This window comes from Anolis sagrei, chromosome 4 (genome assembly GCF_037176765.1).
Source record: "Anolis sagrei isolate rAnoSag1 chromosome 4, rAnoSag1.mat, whole genome shotgun sequence".
Taxonomy (NCBI): Eukaryota; Metazoa; Chordata; class Lepidosauria; order Squamata; family Dactyloidae; genus Anolis; species Anolis sagrei.
In genome coordinates, this window is record NC_090024.1 from 181993006 (window position 1) to 182017745 (window position 24740).

The following is a 24740-nucleotide window of genomic DNA, read 5'->3' on the forward strand; positions in this document are numbered from 1 at the left end:
TCTTTGTTTGACAGAGACAACTGAAACCAGACTGGGGTCAATTTGCACACAGAGGGAGGAAGTGAGAGGAATGAATGCCAGCTGTTAACCTCCTGTCCAACATTCACACGTGTTCACTTCTTCCTTCTCTCTCTTGGGAGTGGTGGCAACTTTTCCCTCAGAGGGAAAAGGCAAGAGTAACCAAGAAGAGTGGTTGCAGGATCATTATCCAACAAATAGTGGCAACCCCTCTAATTCCTTGCAACTCTTATCAGAGTGTCATCCATGAGAGGTGAGGAGGAAAGGAGCAGTAGCTAGCTAGTAGACCAGTGGTTCTCAGTCTGTGGGTCCCCAGATGTTTTGGCCTTCAACTCCCAGAAATCTTAACAGCTGGTATACTGGCTGGGATTTCTGGGAGTTGTAGGCCAAAACATCTGGGGATTCACAAGCTGAGAACCACTGTACTACACACTACATTCCCCTCTAGAAATGGGCTAGGGGTGGGGGGCTGGACCCAGACAGAGAGTGTAAGCGAGTAGGGTGTAAGCAACTGGAAGCAATCACAGTGTAGAGGAATAAGACTTGATTAATCCTGTTTTTCCCAAAAGAGATGCCAAAATCTGCTCCTGTTCAGAACTCAGAGGCAGTTCTGTTTTGCCTTCTGCTGTCTATTCAACAAGTTAATATTTTAAGTCTCTGGTGGGTGTGTTTCTAGGGGCTATTCCCAGGGTGGAGTGGGCCTTTCCCAGTCTGTTTCAGTATACATACGCTACTCCTTCCCCAAGGGAATTCTCTTCTTCCACATGCCTTTACAAATGCACAACGTTGATGTATGTAGACATTAGCAAAATCTGCAACTCGCTTTAAGAAATATTGGTGTGCAACTGCCACAAATATTATGTGGTAGTGCTGGCAAACAAAGACACCAGTGAAAAACCAGCTGCCTTCACTTTCTTAAACCCCGACAAGCAAAATGTGAACAAATTCTGGCACTGGCCCTCCTTTTCCTTCTCCGTATTAGGGACAAGTTAGAGTGGCACAAAGCAGGGGACACCAAGCTGTTGACATCTCAAGTATTTAAATTGGCAGCATTTCTACAGAAGTTGGTCATACTGACATCAATTATCCCTAATGCTCAATCTGCCACTCCAGTCGCTCTGCAAAAGAATGCTGCTGAGAACTTCACATCAATTTGCTTTTTTATATCCTTTCCCAGAAGCTGCCAATCTAGGAGGGAAATGTAGTGGACGCCCACTCTGCAATTCAAATACATTTTACTCACTTCCTACCTGACAGTTTTTTTGCAAAAGAATCATTATGCTTAGAAAATGTGCATCTCCCTTCACCCCAGGAACCAACTTCTCACAGTGGTTCACAGATGGGAAGGCCAGTTCCAGCCGTGAAGTGTTGACTGCTTTGCAGATATACTGCAGAGGCTCTTCCACTCACCTTAAACTCTAGCTCCATTGCTGTGACACTCTCGCCTGGAGGTACCTGATTCAGTTTCTGGATGTGGGCAAAGAGGTTCCGCGCAGGCACCTCTGTGTTCCCGCAGGTGGCTGCCTCAAGCAAGGCCTCGTGGATGAAGATGTACTGGTCCTCAGTCTGCACCATGTAGTTCCTCTGTGAGCGCATGCATGTCACATGCCCATAGATGTCCACTGTCTTCTCATGCTTCATCCTCTCCAGCATGGCATCAATTACAATGAAGCAGCCTGTCCTGCCCACACCAGCACTGTAAAAGCAGAGCCCAAAACAGGTAATTAGGCGACCGTATATACTCGAGTATAAGCCGACCTGAATATAAGCTGAGGCACCTAATTTTATCACAAAAACTGGGAAAATTTACTGACTTGAGTTAAGCCGAGGGTTACTGGTAAATTTCAAAATAAAAATAGATACCAATAAAATTACATTAATTGAGACATCAGTGAGTTAAATGTTTTTGAATATTTACGTAAAAGTGTAATTTAAGAAAGACTGCCCAACTCTGATTAAATCATTATTCTAACCTTCTTCAATGTAAATGTGCTTATATATCCTTCCACTAATCACCATAGTTTATTTTGACTATTGATTTTGGGGAAAATGCTGTGTGTATATGAATAAGGAAAAGTGGGAAAGACTGGCACTGAGAGAGAAGGAGAGGAAGGCACATGCTGCAGTGAGAGAGGACAGGAAGGTGCACGATGTGGTGAGAGAGGAGGAGAGGAAGGTGTGCACTGCGGTGAGAGAAGAGGAGAGGAAGGTGCGTGCTGTGGTGAGAGGAGGAGAGGAAGGCATGCACTGCAGTGTGAGGAGAGGAAGGTGCGTGCTGCTGTGAGAGAGGAGGAGAGGAAGGTGTGCGCTGTGGTGAGAGAGGAGGAAAGGAAGGTGTGTGCTGCGGTGAGAGAGGAGGAGAGGAAGGTGCATGCTGCGGTGAGAGAGGAGGAGAGGAAGGTGCACGATGTGGTGAGAGAGGAGGAGAGGAAGGTGCGCACTGTGGTGAGAGAGGAGGAGAGGAAGGTGTGCGCTCCAGTGAGAAGAGGAGAAGAAGGTGCGCGCTGTGGTGAGAGAGGAGGAGAGGAAGGTGTGTGCTGCAGTGAGAGAGGAGGAGAGAAAGGCAAGCGCTGCAGTGAGAGAGGAGGAGAGAAAGGTATGTGTTGCGGTGAGAGAGGAGAGGAAGGTGTGCGCTGTGGTGAGAGAGGAGAAGAGCAAGGTGCACACTGCAGTGAGAGAGGAGGAGGGGAAGGTGCGCACTGCGGTGAGAGAGGAGGAGAGGAAGGTGCGCACTGTGGTGAGAGAGGAGGAGAGGAAGGTGCGTGCTGTGGTGAGAGAGGAGGAGAGGAAGGTGCGTGCTGTGGTAAGAGAGGAGGAGAGGAAGGTGTGCGCTCCAGTGAGAAGAGGAGAAGAAGGTGCGCGCTGTGGTGAGAGAGGAGGAGAGGAAGGTGTGTGCTGTGGTGAGGGAGGAGAAGAGCAAGGTGCACACTGCAGTGAGAGAGGAGGAGAGAAAGGCAAGCGCTGCAATGAGAGAGGAGGAGAGAAAGGCATGTGTTGCGGTGAGAGAGGAGAGGAAGGTGTGCGCTGTGGTGAGAGAGGAGAAGAGCAAGGTGCACACTGCAGTGAGAGGAGGAGGGGAAGGTGCGTGCTGCGGTGAGAGAGGAGGAGAGGAAGGTGCGCACTGTGGTGAGAGAGGAGGAGAGGAAGGTGCGTGCTGTGGTGAGAGAGGAGGAGAGGAAGGTGCGTGCTGTGGTAAGAGAGGAGGAGAGGAAGGTGTGCGCTCCAGTGAGAAGAGGAGAAGAAGGTGCGCGCTGTGGTGAGAGAGGAGGAGAGGAAGGTGTGTGCTGTGGTGAGGGAGGAGAAGAGCAAGGTGCACACTGCAGTGAGAGAGGAGGAGAGAAAGGCAAGCGCTGCAGTGAGAGAGGAGGAGAGAAAGGCATGTGTTGCGGTGAGAGAGGAGAGGAAGGTGTGCGCTGTGGTGAGAGAGGAGAAGAGCAAGGTGCACACTGCAGTGAGAGGAGGAGGGGAAGGTGCGTGCTGCGGTGAGAGAGGAGGAGAGGAAGGCGCGCACTGCACCAAGAGAGGAGAGGAATGTGTGCGCTGAAAGAGAAAGGAGAAAAGGAAGGTGCGCGATGCATGAGAGAGGAGGAGAGAAAGGATAGCTGGGTTGCTGTGTAGAGAGGTGAGGGTCCATGGCTTTACAATTTTCTGCCATGCTTCACAGGGAGAGATAATCCTGTTCCAATGAAATGACATTATATGACTCCCAATGACACGGCCTCCCTTACCATGTCTTCTCTTACATAGTCACTGATCTTAGTAGAGGCAGAATTAGGATATGAACAATTTCTTCTTACTCCCAATGCAGAAACCAGCACAACCAACCATGCACCAAAAAGAAACAGATGTGACATCTGACAGCTAAGAGTTCTGCAGCAGGACATTGCTGTGCTGCTGCTCAAATCAAGTTCTTAACAGGGTTTTAATGGGGAGAGTGTGTTAATTATATACCACTCCCATCTGAACCAGAGCATGAAAGGAGAGCATTAAATACCGTTTCTAAGAAATTTGTGAGAGCTGCAGTGATGAAGTGGTTTGTTCAGTAATAGTTCCCACTCAGCTCCAAGAGATAAATCACTGGCCAGATAAGATGCTGATTCCTAGTGAACTAATGTTTGTGGTTAAGCAGTTGTTTCTTTTATTTCAAACTGCACCAAGAGATTGCAAACAGTTTTGCTGTGGAAGTAGATGGCATATGCATACTGGCACTTCTTATGTGTGCAGAGTAATGCACTTGTATATTTATTCTGTCTGTGCAGGTATTGGCTTTGGTACTATGTTTAGATAATGCATGACAGTGTTCTGAATTGCATATACATTCGTCTGAAGTATTTCTTTAATGTGGTTCAGATTTTCCATCTTGAAAACAGATAGGCTCAGATTTTGCTCTCACATTTCATTTTAATATGTTGCAACAAGACTTAAGTTTTCAAGTTCAGGTGCGAAACAGAAAAAGTCAGTAACAGAGCAGTAATCACATATCTGTGGGCGCCAAAGTGTGCATATGTTCTGTGAGGAATATTGAGTCATCAATATTCTTGTCACTAGATACTTATGTGGAGTTTTTCTTTGAAAATCTGCTTCTTATATCATTCTAATTTTTATATGTATTGTTGCTCTTTCTCAGGGAAAGCACTGAATTAAGAGCTGCTGTGATTGGCGTTCACTACAAAGTGCTGCTTATGGGAACAGAGGGACTATAATGCTGAATCCATTGCTTCTGCAGTAGCAAGTAGTGTTCAAATCCCACTGGCAAAGTATAGAGTCTGTCAGTTTCTCCCCACCCCTTTGCTTCTGAAACCCCCAAATACTCAGGTTCTCCAGTGTCAGGAGCCAATCTTACCTGCAGTGTACAACCACTGGGCCAGCATCAGGAGGGTTGCAGGCTTTTACTCGTCTCAGGAAAGCCAAAATAGGGGTAGGATACTCTGGCACACCATGGTCAGGCCAAGCCATAAATTGGAACTGCCTCAGCTCTCTCTTTTCACTGGATCCATTCTATGGGAGGGAGAACACCAACAGCTACATGACATGGTGGGCCATGGCTTAATTCTCTACATTACTTTTCAAGTACACACATATTCTTAATTCTACTTTTTCTTTCTGTTGTATGTATATCATAACTGGCTGCTATTTGTTGTGTGTTTTGTTGTATTTTAATTATTTTGTATGGTGTCTCTTGAGAGTTGTGGCTGGAGAAGAATAAACATATGTTCAAACAACCATTCCTCAGTCTTTAAGTCTAAGCTTCACCTAAGTATACCTGCACAGTGATATGAAGTTTGACCTTCACTGTAAGGCTGGGAGGCAGATAAATTGCTCAAATGTTCACGTTTAATGATTGTATGTGAGAAAATGGAACAGCTTCATTATACAGGATGCTTGTGGAACTGGGCTACAAGCCCCAGATCCCAAAGCAGAATGTCTTGTGCACAAAGCAAAGATGAAACACAAGATGTTTGGATTTCTCTGGAGAGAAAGGAGGTCTGTGCTATCAGTGAGTGAATGTAGTTGGAGTTGCACTTCACTACTCTATTTAAAAAATGGACCCCTTGGTGGCGCAGCGGATTAAACTGCTTAGCTGCTGAACTTGCTGACCAAAAGGCTGGTGGTTCAAATCCAGGGAGCAGGGTGAGCTCCTGCTGTTAGTCCCAATTTCTGCCAACCTAGCAGTTCGAAAACATGCAAATGAGTAGATCAATAGGTACCGCTTCTGCGAGAAGGTAACGGCACTTCATACAGTCACGCCGGCCACATTACCTAGGAGGTGCCTATGGACAATGCTGGCTTTTTGGTTTGGAAATGGAGATGAGCACCACCCCCCAGAGTCAGACTTAATGTCAGCGGAAACCTTTACCTTTTACTCTATTAAATGATAGTTCTTTTGTTCCGAGCATTTCTGAAAGAGCCAATATGGCTCCTGTACTCCTCCCAAAGATGCCTTCAACTCCAGCATCACTCTAGTCTAGCTAATAGTCTCATAGGTGTTCCTAAAACATTTTGACTGCTTCCTTTTCCCTTTCCTCTCATACCTTATATAGGGCAAACGTCCGAACTGTGTACGTTGCAAGTTCGACAGTGTCCAGCAGTGTCACCTGGATCAAGCCATAGGTTTCTGTACCACGGCCTGGCCAATACTGGTCACACTTCACCTGCAATGAAACACAGGAAATAATGGGTCAGTATGTGGGATGAGGCTTTTGCTATACAGTACTCTGGATATATCCCTGTTCAGACCCTGTTCTTCATTACTTCAGAGCTTGTTCTTCATTGATCCCTGTTTTAAATTTACCCTTCGCCTGGTAAGAAACAATACCTGATAGAGTGGATACACTTGGGAAGATAATGCCAAAATCCTAATGCTCATGTTGAATTTGTTGGCAATTTACAGAATAAGCAGATTTTTTTTGTTTCCTCTTTTAACTCATTTCACAAAACAAAAAAAGCCAACAAAAACAAATCCGCAAAACAAAAGCTCCAACAAAAATAATTCCAGGGAGGAAACAAAGAAAGATAAGATTCTCGGTGCTCAAAGAGAGGAATAAGAAGCAAGGATCCTAATGGGCAAGAGGCAAAGAAACTGAGAGAAATGGTCAATTCAAAAGCAATTTCTTTCCCTGTAATTTTCTGTCCTTTCCCTGCTCTTTGGGAAGATTGGTGTCTGTGTATGAGCATACTCATCTCCTCTCCACTCCCCTCCAGTGGTGAATGTGGGAAGCCTGTCTGCAGCCTATAATCCTCCGCTTGTAAATCTGCTAGGGCCCCTGCCATGCGGGTCACTTGCTTTGCCATCCCCTCAAATCAGCTAACGGGTATGTGCATGTGTCTGCTATATATGGGCTTGAAACAGTAGGTTTCTCAGGAGAGATTGACAAGCAGTCTGAGTCAAGGGGAGCCTGGGAAGAGAATAGAAACCCTGGCTGAGTCACAGCTACCCGCTCGGGAGTCTCTTTTATCCTGGGGATATTCAGAAAGCTTCCAGAGGAGCAAATGGAGCCTGAAGAAATTCAGGTCTCCATGCCTTGGCAGATGTGCATTTTTGTGCACATGTTTGGGATATAAATGAGTGGGAGACAGAGCACACATCATCATGATCACTGCTAGCACATTATTTAAGAACACAGAAATGCTGGACTACTCTAACAACCACCATGTCAGACTACACAGAGAAACCATTGAATTTATTTATTTATTTACTTACAGTATTTATATACTGCCTTTCTCACCCCTGGGAGGACTCAAAGTGGTTGAAATCCACAAGCATGTGGACAATTTCAACAAAAAGGAGGAAACCATTAAAATGAACAAAATCTGGCTACCAATATTAAAAAACCCTCTGAAATCAGGACAGTAAATAAAGAACAACACCAGGGGTCCCCAAACTAAGGCCCGGGGACTGGATACAAGGTCATTTACCCGGCCCTCGCTCAAGTCGTTTCAAGTCTGAAACGACTTGAAAAAACACATCAAGAACAACAATCCTATCTCATCAGCCAAAAGCAGGACCATACTTCCCATTGAAATACTAATAAATTTATATTTGTTAAAATTGTTCTTCATTTTAATTATTGTATTGTTTTTAAGTGTTTTTGCACTACAAATAAAATATGTGCAGTGTGCATAGGAATTCATTCATGTTTTTTTCAAACTGTAATCCGACCCTCCAATAGTTTGAGGGACTGTGACCTGGCCCTCTGTTTAAAAAGTTTGAGGACTCCTGAGCAACACCCAAAAGCAGGGGAATTCCAGACAAGAATCAATCAAGGCCAGCTAACACCTCCCAACAAAAGATTCCCCCAGGCAGCAACCAGCCTGGCACTGAAGCTGCAAGGCCATTAAATGCATTTAATTTGCAACATTCACACCTGCCTCTTTTTAAATGTATGTTTTTATTGCTGACACAAGTAGAATAATATCACAATCCATCACCATTTCAGAATACACAACAAATATTATTTTCTTAGTGTTCTTATCTTTGCCTATACCACCTTTATTTCCCACTTGTGTCTATCGATTTTATACCCCTCTCCCCCTGCCTCAAGCAGACAAGAGTTCTTTCTCCCACCCTGGACATTCCACAGATATATAAACCTCACTTGTCTAGTTTCCAACTGATCCTTTAACCTCTGAGGGCGACGGCCATAGGTGTGGGCGAAACCTCAGGAAACACCACAGATGTGAGAAAAATGTTTCCATTCCATACATCCCAGAAAACTCACAGCAACCCACTGCTAGCACTGCCACCATTACCATCATCTTTATTTATATCCCACATTTTTCCCCAAGCTAGGAAATCCACAAATCCACTGGGAGATGCATTCTCAGTGGGGTAATTGAGATGCTGCTCCATGTTTAATTATGGTTGAACTGCATAGCTGGAAAGCTACTAACAAAGTGGAAGGTATGTAAGGCTAGAATGTCCTTATGCCAGTTTCTCTATCAACTCCCTCAGCCTTGAGATAACTCTGATTTGCGTCAAAGAGCAGGCCCTGTTATGGACAGTCCACTCAGGTGGGACTAAAAACTTTTTCTACTTGCCCTCCAATGAGAAGTAGTATACACAAACATGTTTTGAGTTTCTAGCCCTGTACTGTATTAATTCAGCTCCTTCAGCTGAAGGTTATTTGTCTTCCATAATAATTTCTTGATCTCTCTCAGACATCTGTCCTTGCGCTATGCTACTCTGCTACTGAGTATGCATGCCCAGTGTGGAACACATCTCACCACACTAAAACAGTGGATGTGGCTCTTAATGAGACATGCCGCATTATCACGGGGTGTCTGCGCCCTACACCACTGGAGAAATTACACTGCTTAGCCGGTATTGCACCACCTGACATCCGCCGGGAAGTAGCAGCCAATAGTGAAAGGACCAAGGCAGAGACATCTCCAGCTCATCCCTTGTTTGGGTATCCGCCAGCACGTCAACGACTTAAATCTAGAAATAGTTTTACAAGATCTACAGAGACACTCGCTGGAACACCTCAGCAAGCGAGAGCCCAAAAGTGGCACGCTCAAACCCAGAACCTCAACCAATGGCTGATACCAAATGAGAGACTCCCCCCTGGGCACACAGAAGACTGGGCGACTTGGAAGGCGCTGAACAGACTGCGCTCCGGCACCACGAGATGCAGAGCCAACCTCAAGAAATGGGACCACAAAGTGGAATCCACAACATGCGAGTGTGGAGAAAAGCAAACCACTGACCATCTGCTGCAATGCACCCTGAGCCCTGCCACATGCACAATGGAGGACCTTCTTGCAGCAACACCAGAAGCACTTCAAGTGGCCAGATACTGGTCAAAGGACATTTAATCAACTACCAAACTCGCAAATTTTGTATTTTGTCTGTTTGTTTGTTTTGTTCTGTTAGAAATGTAATATAATTGACTGTTTGCCCTGACACGACAAATAAATATTAAATAAAATCTCTTGATGTTTTCGAAACAAAATTTCATTTCTCTTTGCTGTTACTCCCACCCTATTAACAACTTTTCACTATACCCTCAGCTGCTTTTTGTATATGCAGCTCAATCTTCTGGCCAGTGAAGCCTGTGGCTGTTTCGCCCTCTACAAGGAAGAATGAATGGGGATCATCTGGGCCTCCCGAGATATAGTAGTACAGTTAATTGTTAGTAGTGTGCACTTACAGGGAGTGCAAAGAACATAGAGCACACTCTAATTAGAAATCAATAGCATTCTGTCTTTTAATTGGGGATATTCTAATGGGTGGGCTTTTTAGCTACTTCTGGATAAGAAATGGAAGGAGAATCTTAAGAGATTAGAATCATTACACGATGATGCAACTTCCTTTGCTTCCAAAAGTTAGCTTTCCCCCAGTGTTTGGATTTAGTTGGATATAATCTATATAAATAAAAATGGAATGTTCGTTTGTGGGATTAATATAACTCAAAAACCACTGGACAAATTGACACCAAATTTGGACACAAGACACCTCTCAGGCCAACAAGTGACCATTACTCATAAAAACACTGAAAAACACAGCGGAAGGGACTTAAAAAGGCAAAAAGATGCTACAGCACATGCACAAAAAAGACTCCCCCTGGCAAACAAAACACACAATAGCATATCCACACTCTCTTCCGGACTATAGCTCCTAGCATCCCCTAGACCAGGCCCTTTAGGAAAGGAGGATGATCCAAATGCACTGCTTCCAAGCTGCAAGCTTTCTTCTCCTTAGATTTCTTTGAGAGCATCCCAATCCCTGCATATTTCCAATTTGCTATTCCTCGACTGCAACTCCCAGCAATCCTCCAGATAGATAGATTAGATAAAGGTAGGTAGGTAGGTAGATCGATCAGGAGGACTGCTGGGAGTTGCAGTACAAGAACAGGTAGAGAAGGAAGAAAGGGGAGAAAGAGGAAGGAAAATAAAAGATGGGGGATGGAAGGGAACAAGAAGTGAAGAGAAGAGAAGAGAAGAGAAGAGAAGGAAGGAAGGAGAAAAAGAAAGAAAAAAAAGGGAAGGAAGGAGAGAAAGAAAGAAGAGAAAGAGGGAGGGAAGGTTGGCCACAGCAATGTGTGGCGGATACAGCTAGTGTGATATAAAATTGGGATAACCTATGGTTATATAGTTTCTTGAAGCCACAAAGTTATGTACTCAATAGATACATTGGTTGAATGCCTAGGTGACCTGTTGAGTCCTGTTTACAATCATATACCATCAGGAGGACCAGAGAGGAGGCCTACATCATTCCAGTGGTCTTTTCTACAAGGGTCTCCTATTTTCTGCCAAACTGTGAGAATTGCATAGCTCTATATGTACAAACACAGAACAAACTTTAAAGTAATCTATTCCCAGGTTTAATAGCAGAGCCCTAGCTGGTAATTGAAAATTATTTATTCATGACCAGATAAGAGTCACTCACATTTTCTGCCAAATTTACCCATAATGTTTATGCCCCATTTTCAAGCTCTGTAAATTTTATGCTGAAGCTGATGCACGATGGCACTAAACCAGATAAGAGAGTCTTTCTTCTGGCATTGCTCGCTTCTCATTAATGTCAGTAACACGCTCACAACCTGGAAATTCATTTACTGCTGGCAGTGCCCAGTGGCTGCCTCAATGCTGGGAGAATGAGGAGGCTTTCCCTTCATGCAGGTACTACAAAGGGAGAAAAGGTGTTTTAGAAAATAGTTATGCCAGCCCTAAAGCCTGAAAGACTAGGGATAGAAGTCTTTGTTATACCTAGGCCTAGAGGTACTTTCTATTTAGCAATGCAGAAAGTAGGGAGAGGGCATAAGAAGTTTCTTTTGAAAACGGATACAAATCAGGAAAGTTGGACAAGTCTCCCCACATGAGCAGGACTCCAGAGGTTCAGTTCAGATTGCGATTCGGTTGCCAATTGCAAACACTCTGAAGGCAATGAACGAATCTGCTACATGTAGCTTTTAGGTAGTGCACAAAAATGAAAGGTGAGGATTATTTGTGCCATCAAGCTGGCAGAATCTGCAGGCTACAGACACCAAAGAACCTAGCAGATTTTTTTCCTGCAGACTGCTTCCCCTTAACACAATTGAGAAGGCTTTTGAAGCACTGAACCTCCCTGGTCCCAGAAGCTAAAGTCCAAGGCCATGGTATCTACACAAAGCATTGCTGGAGCTGAGAAAGTGACTGCCACCTGCTACTATGCCTTTGAAGCTCCTGAGCTGGGAGACAATCCCTGTGCTTGAAAAGAGGCAAGCTGGAGCGAGCATGGTGCAGACAGCAAAGTTTTAACAGTGCCCCCTTGCATTTCGGAGTGTACTCAAATGCAACATCTGTCTTTGGACCAGACTTCGACTTCTGCTTCTTTAGTAACTCTTTTCCTATCTTTATTGTGAAGCAACTTTTGATTCCTTAAGTGAATGGGTTTGCTTGTTGCATGTGCCTGCTTCTCCGGGAACTGTATTATATCCGTTAACAGAGGCAGGTTAGTCTCTTTAAAAAGCAGAAAGTATGAATGCAGCTCACTGCAGAGGAACAAGAGGGTAAGTGCATCTGCCCGTCATCCCTGACCTGGCTGGATAGCAGACTGTTTCACTGAAGTATGGCAGTTCCAGAATGATACTACTTCTTCTCCTCCTAGGATGTAATTAGTAGAGGGAAGAATGGGAAGTGTGCTACCGGGAGATAATGTGCAATTCAACAGCAGCAAGGCAGGAGACAGAAACAGGTGCCCAAAGGGCCTAAGCAAACATGTTATCTTGGAGAAACACACTCTGTGGAGCATCTCCTGATAGCTGGATGGCCTCAAAGCAAAAACAAACCGGACTTCAGATATTCATTTATTCTGACACTAAAGAAGGAGGTCATTTCTCTCTTACTTCACTACAAACGCAATGCTAAAAGTAAAAGGCCTGTTCTGGTGTTCTGTTAATTCAAAGTCTAGTTAGTAAGTGCAAACAAAAATTATGGATGTGGATGAAATGCAATGATGTGGAGACAGGTCCATGTGGAAGACTGCTAGTGCAACATAGCTCCCTATCTAGCTATTTATGCAACTGTAAACTCCTATGAATCACAGAATCGTATTATTATTATTAGCTTCATTTATACCTCACCTTTCTCACGCCCGTGGGGGGACTCAAGGTGGCTTACAACTCCGGCAAGATTCAATGCCACTTAAAACATAGTCATAAAATCATAGAGTTGGAAGAGACCACATGGGCCATCCAGTCCAGCCCCTACCATGCAGGAAAGCACAATCAAAGTATCCCTGATAGATGGCAATTCAGCCTCTGTTTAAAAGTTACTAAGGAAGGAGCTTCCACCACATTCTGAGGCAGAGAGTTTCACTGCTGAACAGCTCTTACAGTCAGTCAGGAAGTTCTTCCTAATGTTCAGGTGAATCCCCTTTTCCGGGAATCCGAGTCCTAACTTCCAGGGCAGCAAAAAAACAAAACAAAAACAAAAAAGCCTACTTCATCTTTCCTTATGACATCCTTTCAAATATTTAAGCATGGTGATAATGTCTCCTCATTACAACCTGTGAAAGAGAGGTTGCTTCTGGTGTGAGAGAACTGGTTGTCTGCAAGGATGTTGCCCAGGGGATGCCCGGATGTTTTGATGTTATACAATCTTTGTGGGAAGCTTCTCTCATGTCCCCGCATGGGGAGCTGGAGCTGACAGAGGGAGTTCATTCATTTAACCCACTGCGCCACTGGGGGCTCCTGCTAATATAGCTATAGGGCTCCAACATCCTTAGCATTTTTCTTAGGAGCAATTGCAGAAAAGAAGGGGTCAAAATTACTACACAAAATAACAATACAATCATCCTTCTGGACTGTTTTAATGATACATTGGGATTTTTAACAAAGTAGTGTATTACTTAATAGAGGTGTATGAGATGGTATAGAAAGAATAACTAGGAAAAACTGTCAAAAATTGGAGGTCAACCACTAAATAAAAAACAAAACATGCAGAAGAAGTTAAACGAAAACCCTCACATCATATGCATGCATTTATCTGAAAGAATCACTTTGCTATGTAACATTGAGATGCTACCAACACAATTTTTAAAAAGGCCAAAGGAAAGAAAAAGAGAAAGGGCTACAGTACAAGATGCTAGGAAAAAGTAGCTTAGCAGTCTTCTTGCTAGTCTGAAAACCCTTCTATGTTATCTGGCTGTTCAGTGTCAGAAAGTCAAAGCTAGAGACCACTGGCTTAATCCAACATTGCAGTTCTTTCTGGGCTTTGGCTCGGACTCAGTGACAGATGTGTACATTCAGATGATGAGAAAATTGCATGAATGCCTGGCAGGAGCAGATAGATTTTCCTGTTTGTATAGGTTTTTCACCACCCAACAATGCTAAAAAGCTATTTGCGAAAGCATATTGGGGTAATTTCCTTCTACTTGGGGTGGGAATATAGCCCAGCCCCTGGGTCATGATTTGAGTGTTTCTAAATCCTGTTAAACTGCATCCCATTCATGTGATAGTGTAGAGATTCTTATGCTGCTATTGTTGGTATGTGCCTTCAAGTAATTTCTGACCTCTGGTGACACTTGGGTGAACCCATCAAAGGGATTTCTTGGCAACAGTTAGTCAGAAAATGTTTGCCATTGCCTTCCTCTGAAGCTGACTTGCCCAAGGTCACCCAGTGGGCTTCATGGCTGAGTGGGGATTTGAACCCTGGTCTCCAGAGCCATAGTCCAATGTTCAAACCCTTTACACCAGTTTGGCTGTTTAAATATGCTTTATATCTCAGCACTATATACATAGGAACGTATCTCCCGCTACAATCCACCTAGGGCCCTAAGATCAACTGGGGAGTCCCTGCTCATTGTCCCCCCATTATCGCAATGGTGGGGACAAGGGACAGGGGCTTTTCTGTAGAGGCCCCTTGACTGTGAAACTCCCTCCCAAGCGAGATCAGATCTGCTTCATCCCTCCTGACCTTTCAGAAACAGGTGAAGTCCTGGCTATGGGATCTGGCCTTTACAGATTAGGCTGACTTGCTTGCACGACGGCTTTTACAGAACTGACTGACTGCCCCTTGGACGATGACTTAAACGGGCGACTGTTGACTTTTGAATGCTTTATACTGTTTTTATACTGTTTTATATAGTTTTATTGTTGTATTGTATTTAAACTGCATATTTATGTTTTTGGTTGTGGGCACCATGGGGTGCCATTTGTTAACCGCCCCGAGTCCCTCTGCGGAGGTTGAGATAGGAAGGGATACAAATGTCTGAAATAAAAAAATAAAATAAATAAATTAGGAGCCCCCTGTGGTGCAATGGGTTAAACCCTTGTGCCGGCAGGGCTGCTGACCAAAAGGTCAGTGGTTCAAATCTGGGGAGCAGGGAGAGCTCCCATCTGTCAGCTCCAGCTTCCCATGCGGGGACATGAGAAAAGCCTCCCACAGGATGGTAAAACATCCGGGTGTCTCCTGGGCAACGTCCTTGCAGACAGCCACTTCTCTCACACCAGAAGCAACTTGCAGTTTCTCAAGTTGCTTCTGATACAAAAAAAAGTTTCAGGATTTATTATTTATTTTGTGCTGCATCCAAAGAAGTGGGTTCATATCCCCAAAAGCTCATGCAAAAACAAAAACAAAATCAGTTTTCCTTCCTCTTTTTATGCTGCCAGAGACTCACATAGCTACTTCTTTAAGAATCAGCACAGTCCAAATGAACATCTCCCTGCCCTGTGGTTGTCATGGAAACATAAAATATTCTTTGAGCAGAAATGCTCACTCCAGAAGATGCTGCTTTCTGGAGAATCCTCTGCCCAAGACTCTTTCAAACTGTGCTCCAGGTCTCTGAAATGTGGATACAGGCATGTTCAGCTGCGTCACCCCTGGCAAGGAAGGAGGGTTTGGCTACATGGGAGTTCACAGGATCCCCCTAAAAGCCATTTGCACACGCTGACAATGTGTACATGGGAACAGGTTCTGCCTACGGCAGCAGGTCTCACCTTGACCTTGTATTAGAAGACAGAATTACATAGTAGCAAATATAGGAAGGTCTAAATATAGGAAGGTCTAAGGTCCTAGCGGGAAGGGAGGGGGTGTCCCTTACCTGAAATGACACACACGCCCACCACTTTATCCAGACCCAAAGCTACTCCTCCAGAAATGCATGACAAGAGCTCCATCTTTTTCTAGTTACAGAATATAGCTGGCACGTGTGCCCCTATGAAGGTACATCACCAAATGCATGGAGGTTGGACAGGCTAAAGGAGTGGGTCTTACCACCATGGTTATGCTCCCTCCCACTTTGAATGCTTTTGAACATTTTCATAAGGCGTTAAATGGGCATAACGGCATGAATATCTAGCTGTTTCCCACAGAGAAGCACCCTGGCCTGTTGGACAGTATTCTCATGCTGATTCATGGATAGAACAAGTCTCCATTAGTATATGAAACAGGCTTAAAAGATGGGATTATTCTCATACGTATATGTATTAAGGCAGTGGCTCTGAACCTGTGGGTTCCCAGATGTTTTGGCCTTCAACTCCCAGAAATCCTAACAGCTGGTAAACTGGATGGGATTTCTGGGAGTTATAGGCCAAAACACCTGGGAACTCACAGGTTGACAACCACTGTATTAAGGATTTAAAAAATGCTTTGGTGGCAAAGGTATGCTGCCGCTAATGCTGTTTCAACCACTGTTAATAATAATAATAATAATAATAATAATAATAATAATTTATTTGCTACCCGCCTCTCCTTGTGGCTCGAGGTGAGGTACAACATGGTTAAAACAGACAAATAAAACACAACACTATTAAAATGCATATAACAAAATACACACAAGATCAACAGCAGTAAAATGCAGGTTAAAAATCACAATGATGAACAAAGAAAAAGCACAAAAAACTTCATTAAAGACTGGGAAGCATTTCTAAATTTTGTAAAAAAAAAAAGAAAAAGGGAAAAGTTTTTATAAAAGGCTTCACAATTTAATCTGTCAGAATCCTTGCATGGAATTTATAATTAATAACTATCATGCTAGAAGGAAGAATGGAAAAATATTGTAATAGGAAGGAAGGACAGAATTGTACATGACTGCCTCTAACCCAAAGGATGGGATATTACTACAACAGGAGGGGTGGTAGGAGGGAATGGCGTAGTCAAATACAATATTTGTATAAGTGTTATGAATTATTTCACTAGTTCATACACACACACACACACACACACACAGATATATATGTGTTCCCTAGTGGCGCAGCAGGATAAACAGCTGACCTGATGAACTCGCTGACCAAAAAGTTGGCAGTTCGAATCTGGCGAATGGGGTGAGCTCCCACTGTAAGGCCCAGTTTCTGCCAACCTAGCAGTTCAAAAGCATGCAAATGTGAGTAGATCAATAGGTACCGCTTTGGTGGGAAGGTAATGGCACATTACTTTGGAGGCATCTACAGACAACACCGGCTCTTCGGCTTAGAAATGGTGGTGGAGATGAGCACCACCACCCAGAGCTGAATATGACTGGACTTAATGTCAGGGGAAACCTTTACCTTTATAGATTTTATTGTTGTTTTTGATGAATGTGTAAATTTAAAATAAATAAAATACTACATGAAAAAGAAATTGAATGAGTAGTCCTGCATGTAGGCTGGCATCAGTACATTTTCCTATCAGTGTCTGCAATGCTGTGCAGCAGTAATTTTCCCCAAGGACTGCTGTTAGACTTGTAAATGTTCTATTAGCTTTATACAGTGTCTAGTAATTGCTGCTGCACTGGACACATAGATTCAACAATGGACCGTAACTCTCTGGAGTGTATCCCCGTGCAGTGGAAAAGCCTGTACATACCCGAGACTTCTCTTCTAACCGGGTCATCATGACAATGGTTGCCGTGCGTTGTTCCCACACCATCCTCCAGAAATCGCTGAGTGTTTCTGGCAGAGGCCCTTGTGTAGCAATGTAGGCATTCTGCTTGCGGTAGCCATCAATATAGTTGGCATTGATGTAGTCACTTCCAGGCACCCCTGAGTGACAGAGAAAAAGAACAACATCTAGAGTGACACTGTTGCCATGCAGATCTCTGGCAGGATGGAAATAAGTGAGAGTGAGAGAGAGACAATTTAAACTAGCAGAAATTGTATTATTCCACACTACTCAAACAGTCCCCAATCAATCTGATCACTGAACAGAACTACTGTACTTTGCAGAAGATTGTCTTTTATTACTGTGTCTTTCCCTCCCCTTGCTACTGCAACAACATGATGTCTCTCCAAGGTTTGGGGTCCCAAGAAAAGACAATCCCACAGCCTTTACTCTTTGGCAGTGATTTACCACCAGTTTCCCCTCATGGGAAGAAGTAAGCAAAGCAAAAGGCACAGTTGCTTGTGGGGCACACACTTCTTGAAGAGATCAGCTGAAAGCTTGCTAGCTAGTCCAACAACCTGATGTGCATTTCAGAATCACTGTCACACACTGGGTTAGAATATAAGGGCTGTTAGTCACACGGCAGGGTATGCAACTAATAAGATATTGGTTGCCCCAATGAGCCACACATTTGCTGTCACTAATGGTTGTTTTACTCGAACTATAGTTCCCCAGGGCAAAACAACGGGAGGGGCTCCACATAAAACCACACGCCCAAACACTCAGGCCAAAGCTTATTCTGTGATTAAGTGCACACCCTAGAGAAATTTAAACTCCATATTTTTGACTCATGTCAGAGAAGGTACAGGGCTAAAGACCTCTTTGGATAGTCATGGTGCACAAGAGAAAGCAACACAAAGACAAATACGCAGTCAGTAAAAGATTGTAGCCTTGATTAGAGGAAGGTTTGATACCCCATCATGACTACAAAAGGCAACCCACATGACATGCCCAAAATGCCCAACCTCAGTGTACAAGCAATAATCAAACTCAGAATCAAGAGACTCAAGAAATGGGCTAAAAGGCTGATTGCAAGATTTCCCAGAATGTGTATGAATGGCTTAGTAAGGAAACTGCAAATTACTTCTTGGGTCTTTTGGTGTCTTCTTCTCCCGACTCTTTAATAGAGGTCCCATAGCACTTTATCACAGCTCTGTTCATTTATAAGAACTAACAAAATTAATTTCAACAGGGAGAAAGGTAAGGTAATACGTTTAGGCAGAAAAATGAAATGAACAGATACAACATGGTTGACATCCGGTTTGAAAACAGTAAATGTGAAAGGGATCTAGGAGTCTTACCACCTTATCACATTGAGACATTTCCCCAACGTAGGAAACTTCAGCCTCTTCTCAAACATGGAGAGGCACTGAGCGCATCACATGATTTGGGATTGAAAAGAGGTAGAAATGTCCTGAAAGGAGGGAACTCTGTATATGGGCCAGCAGTCGTATTCAGAGCTCCTACCTTTTATCCCACTTTACTCTCATGGTTCCAATTGAAAAACAGGTGGGATGGGAACCATCAAACTTTCCCATCCTGTTTCATTGCTCAACCATTAGCAGTCTCTTGTATCGTATGGGGTTTTGGGCAGAACAATATTATTCCATGGAAAGCAATGGTTTTAATCTGGAGCACTGTTGAGGATATAAGAGGGGTGAAACTCTATGCTAAAAGGACGGTTACTTGTGCTTTCCTATCTCAATATGATGAAGTCGTTAGTAGATCAGAAGCTGAACTTCAGTCAACAGTGACACGGCAGCTAAAAAAGCCAATGTGATTGTAAGTTGCATCATTAAGAGTATAGTGTGTAGATCAGGCATGAGCAAACTTTGGCCCTCCAGGTGTTTTGGACTTCAACTCTCAGAATTCCCAACAGCTGGGAGGCTGGCTGGAATTTCTGTGAGTTGAAGCCAAAAACACCTGGAGGGTCGTAGTTTGCTCATACCTTGTCTACATCAAGGAAGTAATAGTCCCAGTCTATTCTGGTTTGAGCAGACCTCACCTGGAATACTGTGTCCAGTTCTGGGCACCACAATTCAAGAGAGATATTGACAATTTAGAATGTATCTAGAGAAGGGCGCCCAAAATGGTAAAACGTCCAGAAGCCAAGCCCTATGAGAAGTGGCTTCGGTAGCCTGGAGAAGACCAAGATGTCACATGATAGTCATGTTTAAATATCTGAAAGTATGTCATATTGAGGAGATGGCAAGCTCGTTTTCTGCTATTCTAGAGACTAGGACTCAAGCACTGGTTTCGAACTGCAGAAAAAGAAATTCCATCTGGACTTCCTAACAGTAAGAACTTTTCAACACTTGAATATCTGCCTCAGTGCGGTCAAGTTTCCTTCTTTGGATGTTTTTAACAGCTAGACAGCTGTTGGGAGTGTTTTGATTGTGTTTTCCTGCATGGCAGGGGATTGGACTGGGTGGCCCTTGTAGTCTTCCAACACTATGATTCTAACTAACCGAAATTGGTATGTTATGGTGCTTCAGGCCCTATTGTTTGGTATAGGACATTTTATTAACGTCAGAGTTGCTAAGAGACTCACCATCAATAGAGGTTAAGATGACACGAGAATGATCGTAGGCTATCACATTTGCATAGCGGTTCTTTGGTTTGTTCACTTCCAGGTTGGAATTCTCCCATGTGAACTGCTGCCCAGGATCAATGGACTGCAAGGAAGAAGAGACAGTATATATAACTGTTTAAGTTATCGTATCCCTTCTTAATTCTGAAACAAAAAGAAACCCATTAGCAGAATGTGACATGAAACAGAATGCAAAGTCCAAGTTTCATATCGGTAATCTGAAGGCTGATTCACAAAATGTATTTGACATGAACATGTTCAATACGGACAAATAAAAAGGCTCTGTCTATATTGATGGTTAAACTCTCCAAAGTAACCTTATGAATTCACCCTTTTGCAATCAATGCAGTAATTAGTTTTCATGCTGTGGAAACTCTCCAAAAATAATGATTCATGATGTGTTGAATGGAGTTTTCATATATTACTAAATTCTCTGATATGCAGCATATTGGAAAATCCATTCTCACATAGAAAAAAAACCCCAGTCTTTCTAGCTGAAGTTTGAAAGCAACAACCAACTCTCAAAGCAACCTTGATAATATAGTGTTCCCTCACTACTTCACGGTTTGCTTTTAGTGGACTCGCTGTTTTGCGGTTTTTCACTAAATATTAATTTAAAATATATATCGCTGTATTTTCGTTGTTTCGTGGATTTTTTCTTCCGCCTCTCTCCAAGGTGCTTTCCCTCCTCAGTCCTCTCTCTCTTCCTCCAGCCTTGAAGGGCCATTCCTTCCTTCCTTTTGCTCTCTCTCAATTCACCTGGTGAAGGAAAAGGCGAGGAGGGCTTTCTTCCTTTCCTTCCTTCCTTCTCAGCCACCATACTGACAGGGAGGTGGGTGGCGGGAGCCGCCCGGGGGGGGGGGGGGGAGAGGAGGAGGAAGATTACTCGGTAAAAAAGAAACATGATTTATTTTAAGTTTATAAAGACTTTAAATAGTATATAACTACTAAATAATGTATAAATATTAAAATAATATTAAAATAAATATAGTGTCCCTACTCTGCAGATTTTCACTTATCGGGGGTGGTCCTGGAACGTTATGCAAAAGATATTTGTCACTGTTACCCTCTAAAGCAGAGTGGGCCTTGCTCGTGGTCACTTGGTGGATTTCCAAGGCTGAGCCCTGCTCTCCTAGGCTTTTTGTCCATTACTCCACCACCTGACCACATTGGTTCTTGTGTAGAGGGTTTATCTCTTTTGAGAACATAGGTACATTTCTCTACTGCACAACCTCAGGCATGATGTTCAAAGGGAAAGTGATTTGTATGTGGGTGTGAGTATGTGCGTATGTAAAAGTACAATGAATCTTTTATCTCTCTCCACTGCTTCCCTCCACTTAATGCAACAAATAGTCGCCTGGGAAAAAAAACACCTACGAATGTTTGCTGTGGGTGGGTTAAAGCTTAATACTCTCTCTCAATCGCCCCTTCTTCCCTGCAAATTCCTACTTCCACAGCTTGGTAGGCAACCAGATACTCAGACCAATATTTGCTTCTCAACACTCACACCAGATCAAAATCCCTCATCACTTAAGGTTGCTCTGCTTACCAGATTTGCTAGAACTACTGTAAAAAGAGGCCCGCGAGTCATTTATCTAGTAAGTCAAATACACTTATGCCAGGAACGATGGAGCAAAAAGCAAATGATGGCAAGGAGTGAGGTGGGGAGACATGCCAAGGTTAAGACGAAGCACCCAAGTGGAAGCACACAGATAATGCTTCATTCTCATCAAATTGAGTAATATACAGCAGAAGCAATATTACCCAGAGCGTGACATCTAGCAGCATGTTCCCTCACCACATACTCAGCTAGATTATATTGCACAACGAGCTTCCACTGGCATCTTCAATAAAGAAGCGGTAAGAACTCTGTATCTAATTGACCAAACAATGTGCCTGTTTTACTAACAAATTTGTCATTTATAGTCTTGATAGGACTAACTATTGTAGACAAATATTGCTTAGTTCATGGAAAGCTCTACCTATTAACACCGATATCTAATACTAGATACCTTCATCTATTAACAGCCGATATTTGTTGGCTCCTGTTGGAAAATCAAACATTGTATTGTTGAAAGCTTTCATGGCTGGAATCACTGGGTTGTTTTTGTAGGTTTTTCGGGCTGTATGGCCATGTTGTAACATGGCTATACAGCTCGAAAAACCTACAACAACCCAAATCAAACATTGTCTACATCTTCTTCACAACTGTTAGAGCAAATTGGGAGTTTAAATACTATATGCCTTCCATCATGTCTATACCTATTCTGCGTTCTTTAGCTCTGGTTTCATTTGCTCACTTACCTATTGCTATGCATGGTCAAAAATACTTTGTGTATCTAAGCAACCAGAGCACGTGATTTGAGAAACTTCCAGGGTTGATGGTCATATAAAAGCTCCCCCTTATTTACCAACTTTCTCTTTTTTCTTCCCAGATTTTCAGTGCTGAGATGATATGTTAAAGTTTTAAGCTCTTGCTTTTACCAAGTCTTTTCATTAATTAAGATGTAGGATTTCAAGTGATGTATATTCTAAGAGCAATTAGTAAATTTTGTTATAGTTTATAACTGTTGCTTCCTCTTTATATTTACTCACATTATCTCAGGGCTCTTTCAGATATGCCCTATATCCCAGGATCTGATCCCAGGTTTGCTGCTTTAAACTGGATTATATGAGTCAGCACTACCAGATAATCTGGAATAATCAGAAAACCTGGAATCAGATCCTGGGATATAGGGCCTGTCTGGAAGGGCCCTAAGACACTGAGATTCTAAAGATTGAGGCATATCACTTTTGCTAAATTCTGCTAAGGAAAGCTGTTTCCTAACAGACCCAATCTTTGTATATCTCCCCAAAAAGGGCTAACATCCTAGAAAAGTGTTTCTCAACCTTCCTAATGCCATGACCCCTTAATACAGTTCCTCATGTTGTTGTGACCTCCTAGCAAAAAATTATTTTAGTTGCTACTTCATAACTGAAATTTTGCTATTGTTTTTAATCGTAATGTAAATATCTGATATGCAGGATGTATTTTCATTTACTGGACCACATTTGGTACAAATACCTGATACGCCCAAATTTGAATACTGGTGAGGTTGGGGATTGATTTTGTCATTTGGGAGTTGTAGTTGCTGGGATGTATAGCTCACCTACAATCAAAGAGGACAATTCCAACAATGGAATTGAATCAAACTGAACTCCACCAATGATGGAATTGAACCAAACTTGGTACACAGGACTCCCATGGCCAACAGAAAATATTAGAAGGGTTTGGTGGGCATTGACCTTGAGTTCTGGAGATGTAGTTCGCCTACATCCACAGAGTACTGTGGACTCAAACAGTGAAGAACTTGGACCAAACCTGGCATGAATATTCAAGGTACCCAAATGTGAACACTGGTGGAGATTGGGGACAATAGGCCTTGACATTTGGGAGTTGTAGTTGCTGGGATTTATCATTCAGCTACAATCAAAGAGCATTCTGAATGCCACCAACGATAGAATTGGGCCAAACTTCTCACACAGAACCCCCATGACCAACAGAAAATACTGTGTTTTCCGATGGTCATTGGCAACCCCTCTGTCACCCCCTCGTGACCCCCAGATTGAGAAACACTGTCTTACAATATAGTCCTTTTTTCCATAGGTCCCAAGTTTCATAATGGAAACTGGAGCAAAGCCTGATTTTTCCAGTGGTGAACAGGCACAGCGATGGAAGATGGCCATCTGTGAGCAAACCTTTATAATGGCACCAAAACAGGATGCAACATGTGTAGAAGAGCAAAGACAGCTTAGTATAGTTAACAATGTCATTTTCTTTGGTTTGCCTCCTCCCTGCCATCCCGGGAAATATACCATACTTTGCCCAAACTGTGAATAACAAGTATCTCTTTCTCTGCATTTCTGTGAGCGATGTACTAAACCTGCTATCTGTGAAACCAGTATTTGAAGGAAACATGACACCCAAGTTCTTTGGCAAAACAGAGAATCTTCATGTTAGGTTCAATAGCAGACAATCTCTGATTCAAAGAAGAGCAAAGCGGCTCATAAAAGGGATTTTCACAGCCTCCATGGGGAGGATATGACATCACAGTGCTGTTAATAGGTGGTTTGGGAAATGCAGGATGTAAATAGACGTTTCCAACAGGAACCCTATAATCTTCTATTATCAGAGTAATAAGCAGGCAGCGCAGTGCAAAGTGGCAGGAGCAGAAGCAGCCCAGCTTTCTGCAGCTCATGACTGACTTTCTCATCACTTGAAAAATACATCGCAAATGTTACAAATAGGCCAACTCAAGGGTGTTTCCAGATGTGACTGCGATTTTATTCCTTCTTTCTGGGACTTTGCAGGGATTATAAGGCAATAATACATTAGTAACATGCCTGTGTTTACCTCTAGGTGTGCCCGGTTTCCATTTCTCCCACCCAACTGCTACAATCTAACATGGAGAATAACAATTTTCAGTGCTTTTGGACAAGAAAATTTGCAATGGGGCAGGGAGAGGAAGAGATGTTCCTGGGGAGAGTGAATGACCTGCTTGGGAAGCCCTTCTTTTCTGTACTGTGTCTTTCCAGTTGCCAAACCAGCTTGTGCTCTGCAAAGAACAAACTTTCCTTTCAAAGCTTCTTAGAACATACAAAGCAGGAAGAGATACTACTGAACACAATGGTCCTTATTTTGGACTAAGCGTATGTATGATCTGGCTGTAAGTCTATAATCCTCTTAATGTCAATTGACTCCCTTTAAAAAATGTCATTATGTTGGGAAAGAGGTACTTCTTTCTCTCTCTCT

The 24740-nt window shown here is 43.2% G+C and overlaps 1 protein-coding gene across 17 annotated transcripts in view; it reads right to left on the reverse strand.

The window, feature by feature from the left end:
• Positions 1 to 24740, reverse strand: part of PTPRF (protein tyrosine phosphatase receptor type F) — a 606212-nt gene that overhangs the window by 12496 nt on the left and 568976 nt on the right. For all 17 annotated transcript variants that reach the window (XM_067467927.1, XM_060773314.2, XM_067467925.1 and 14 more), the window contains 5 exons: positions 19910 to 20033; positions 17284 to 17459; positions 6051 to 6170; positions 4862 to 5016; positions 1429 to 1714 (listed from right to left, as the gene is read on the reverse strand). In XM_067467927.1, the coding sequence (XP_067324028.1) occupies positions 1429 to 1714; positions 4862 to 5016; positions 6051 to 6170; positions 17284 to 17459; positions 19910 to 20033 (861 nt within the window). The remainder of the gene's footprint in view (positions 1 to 1428; positions 1715 to 4861; positions 5017 to 6050; positions 6171 to 17283; positions 17460 to 19909; positions 20034 to 24740) is intronic.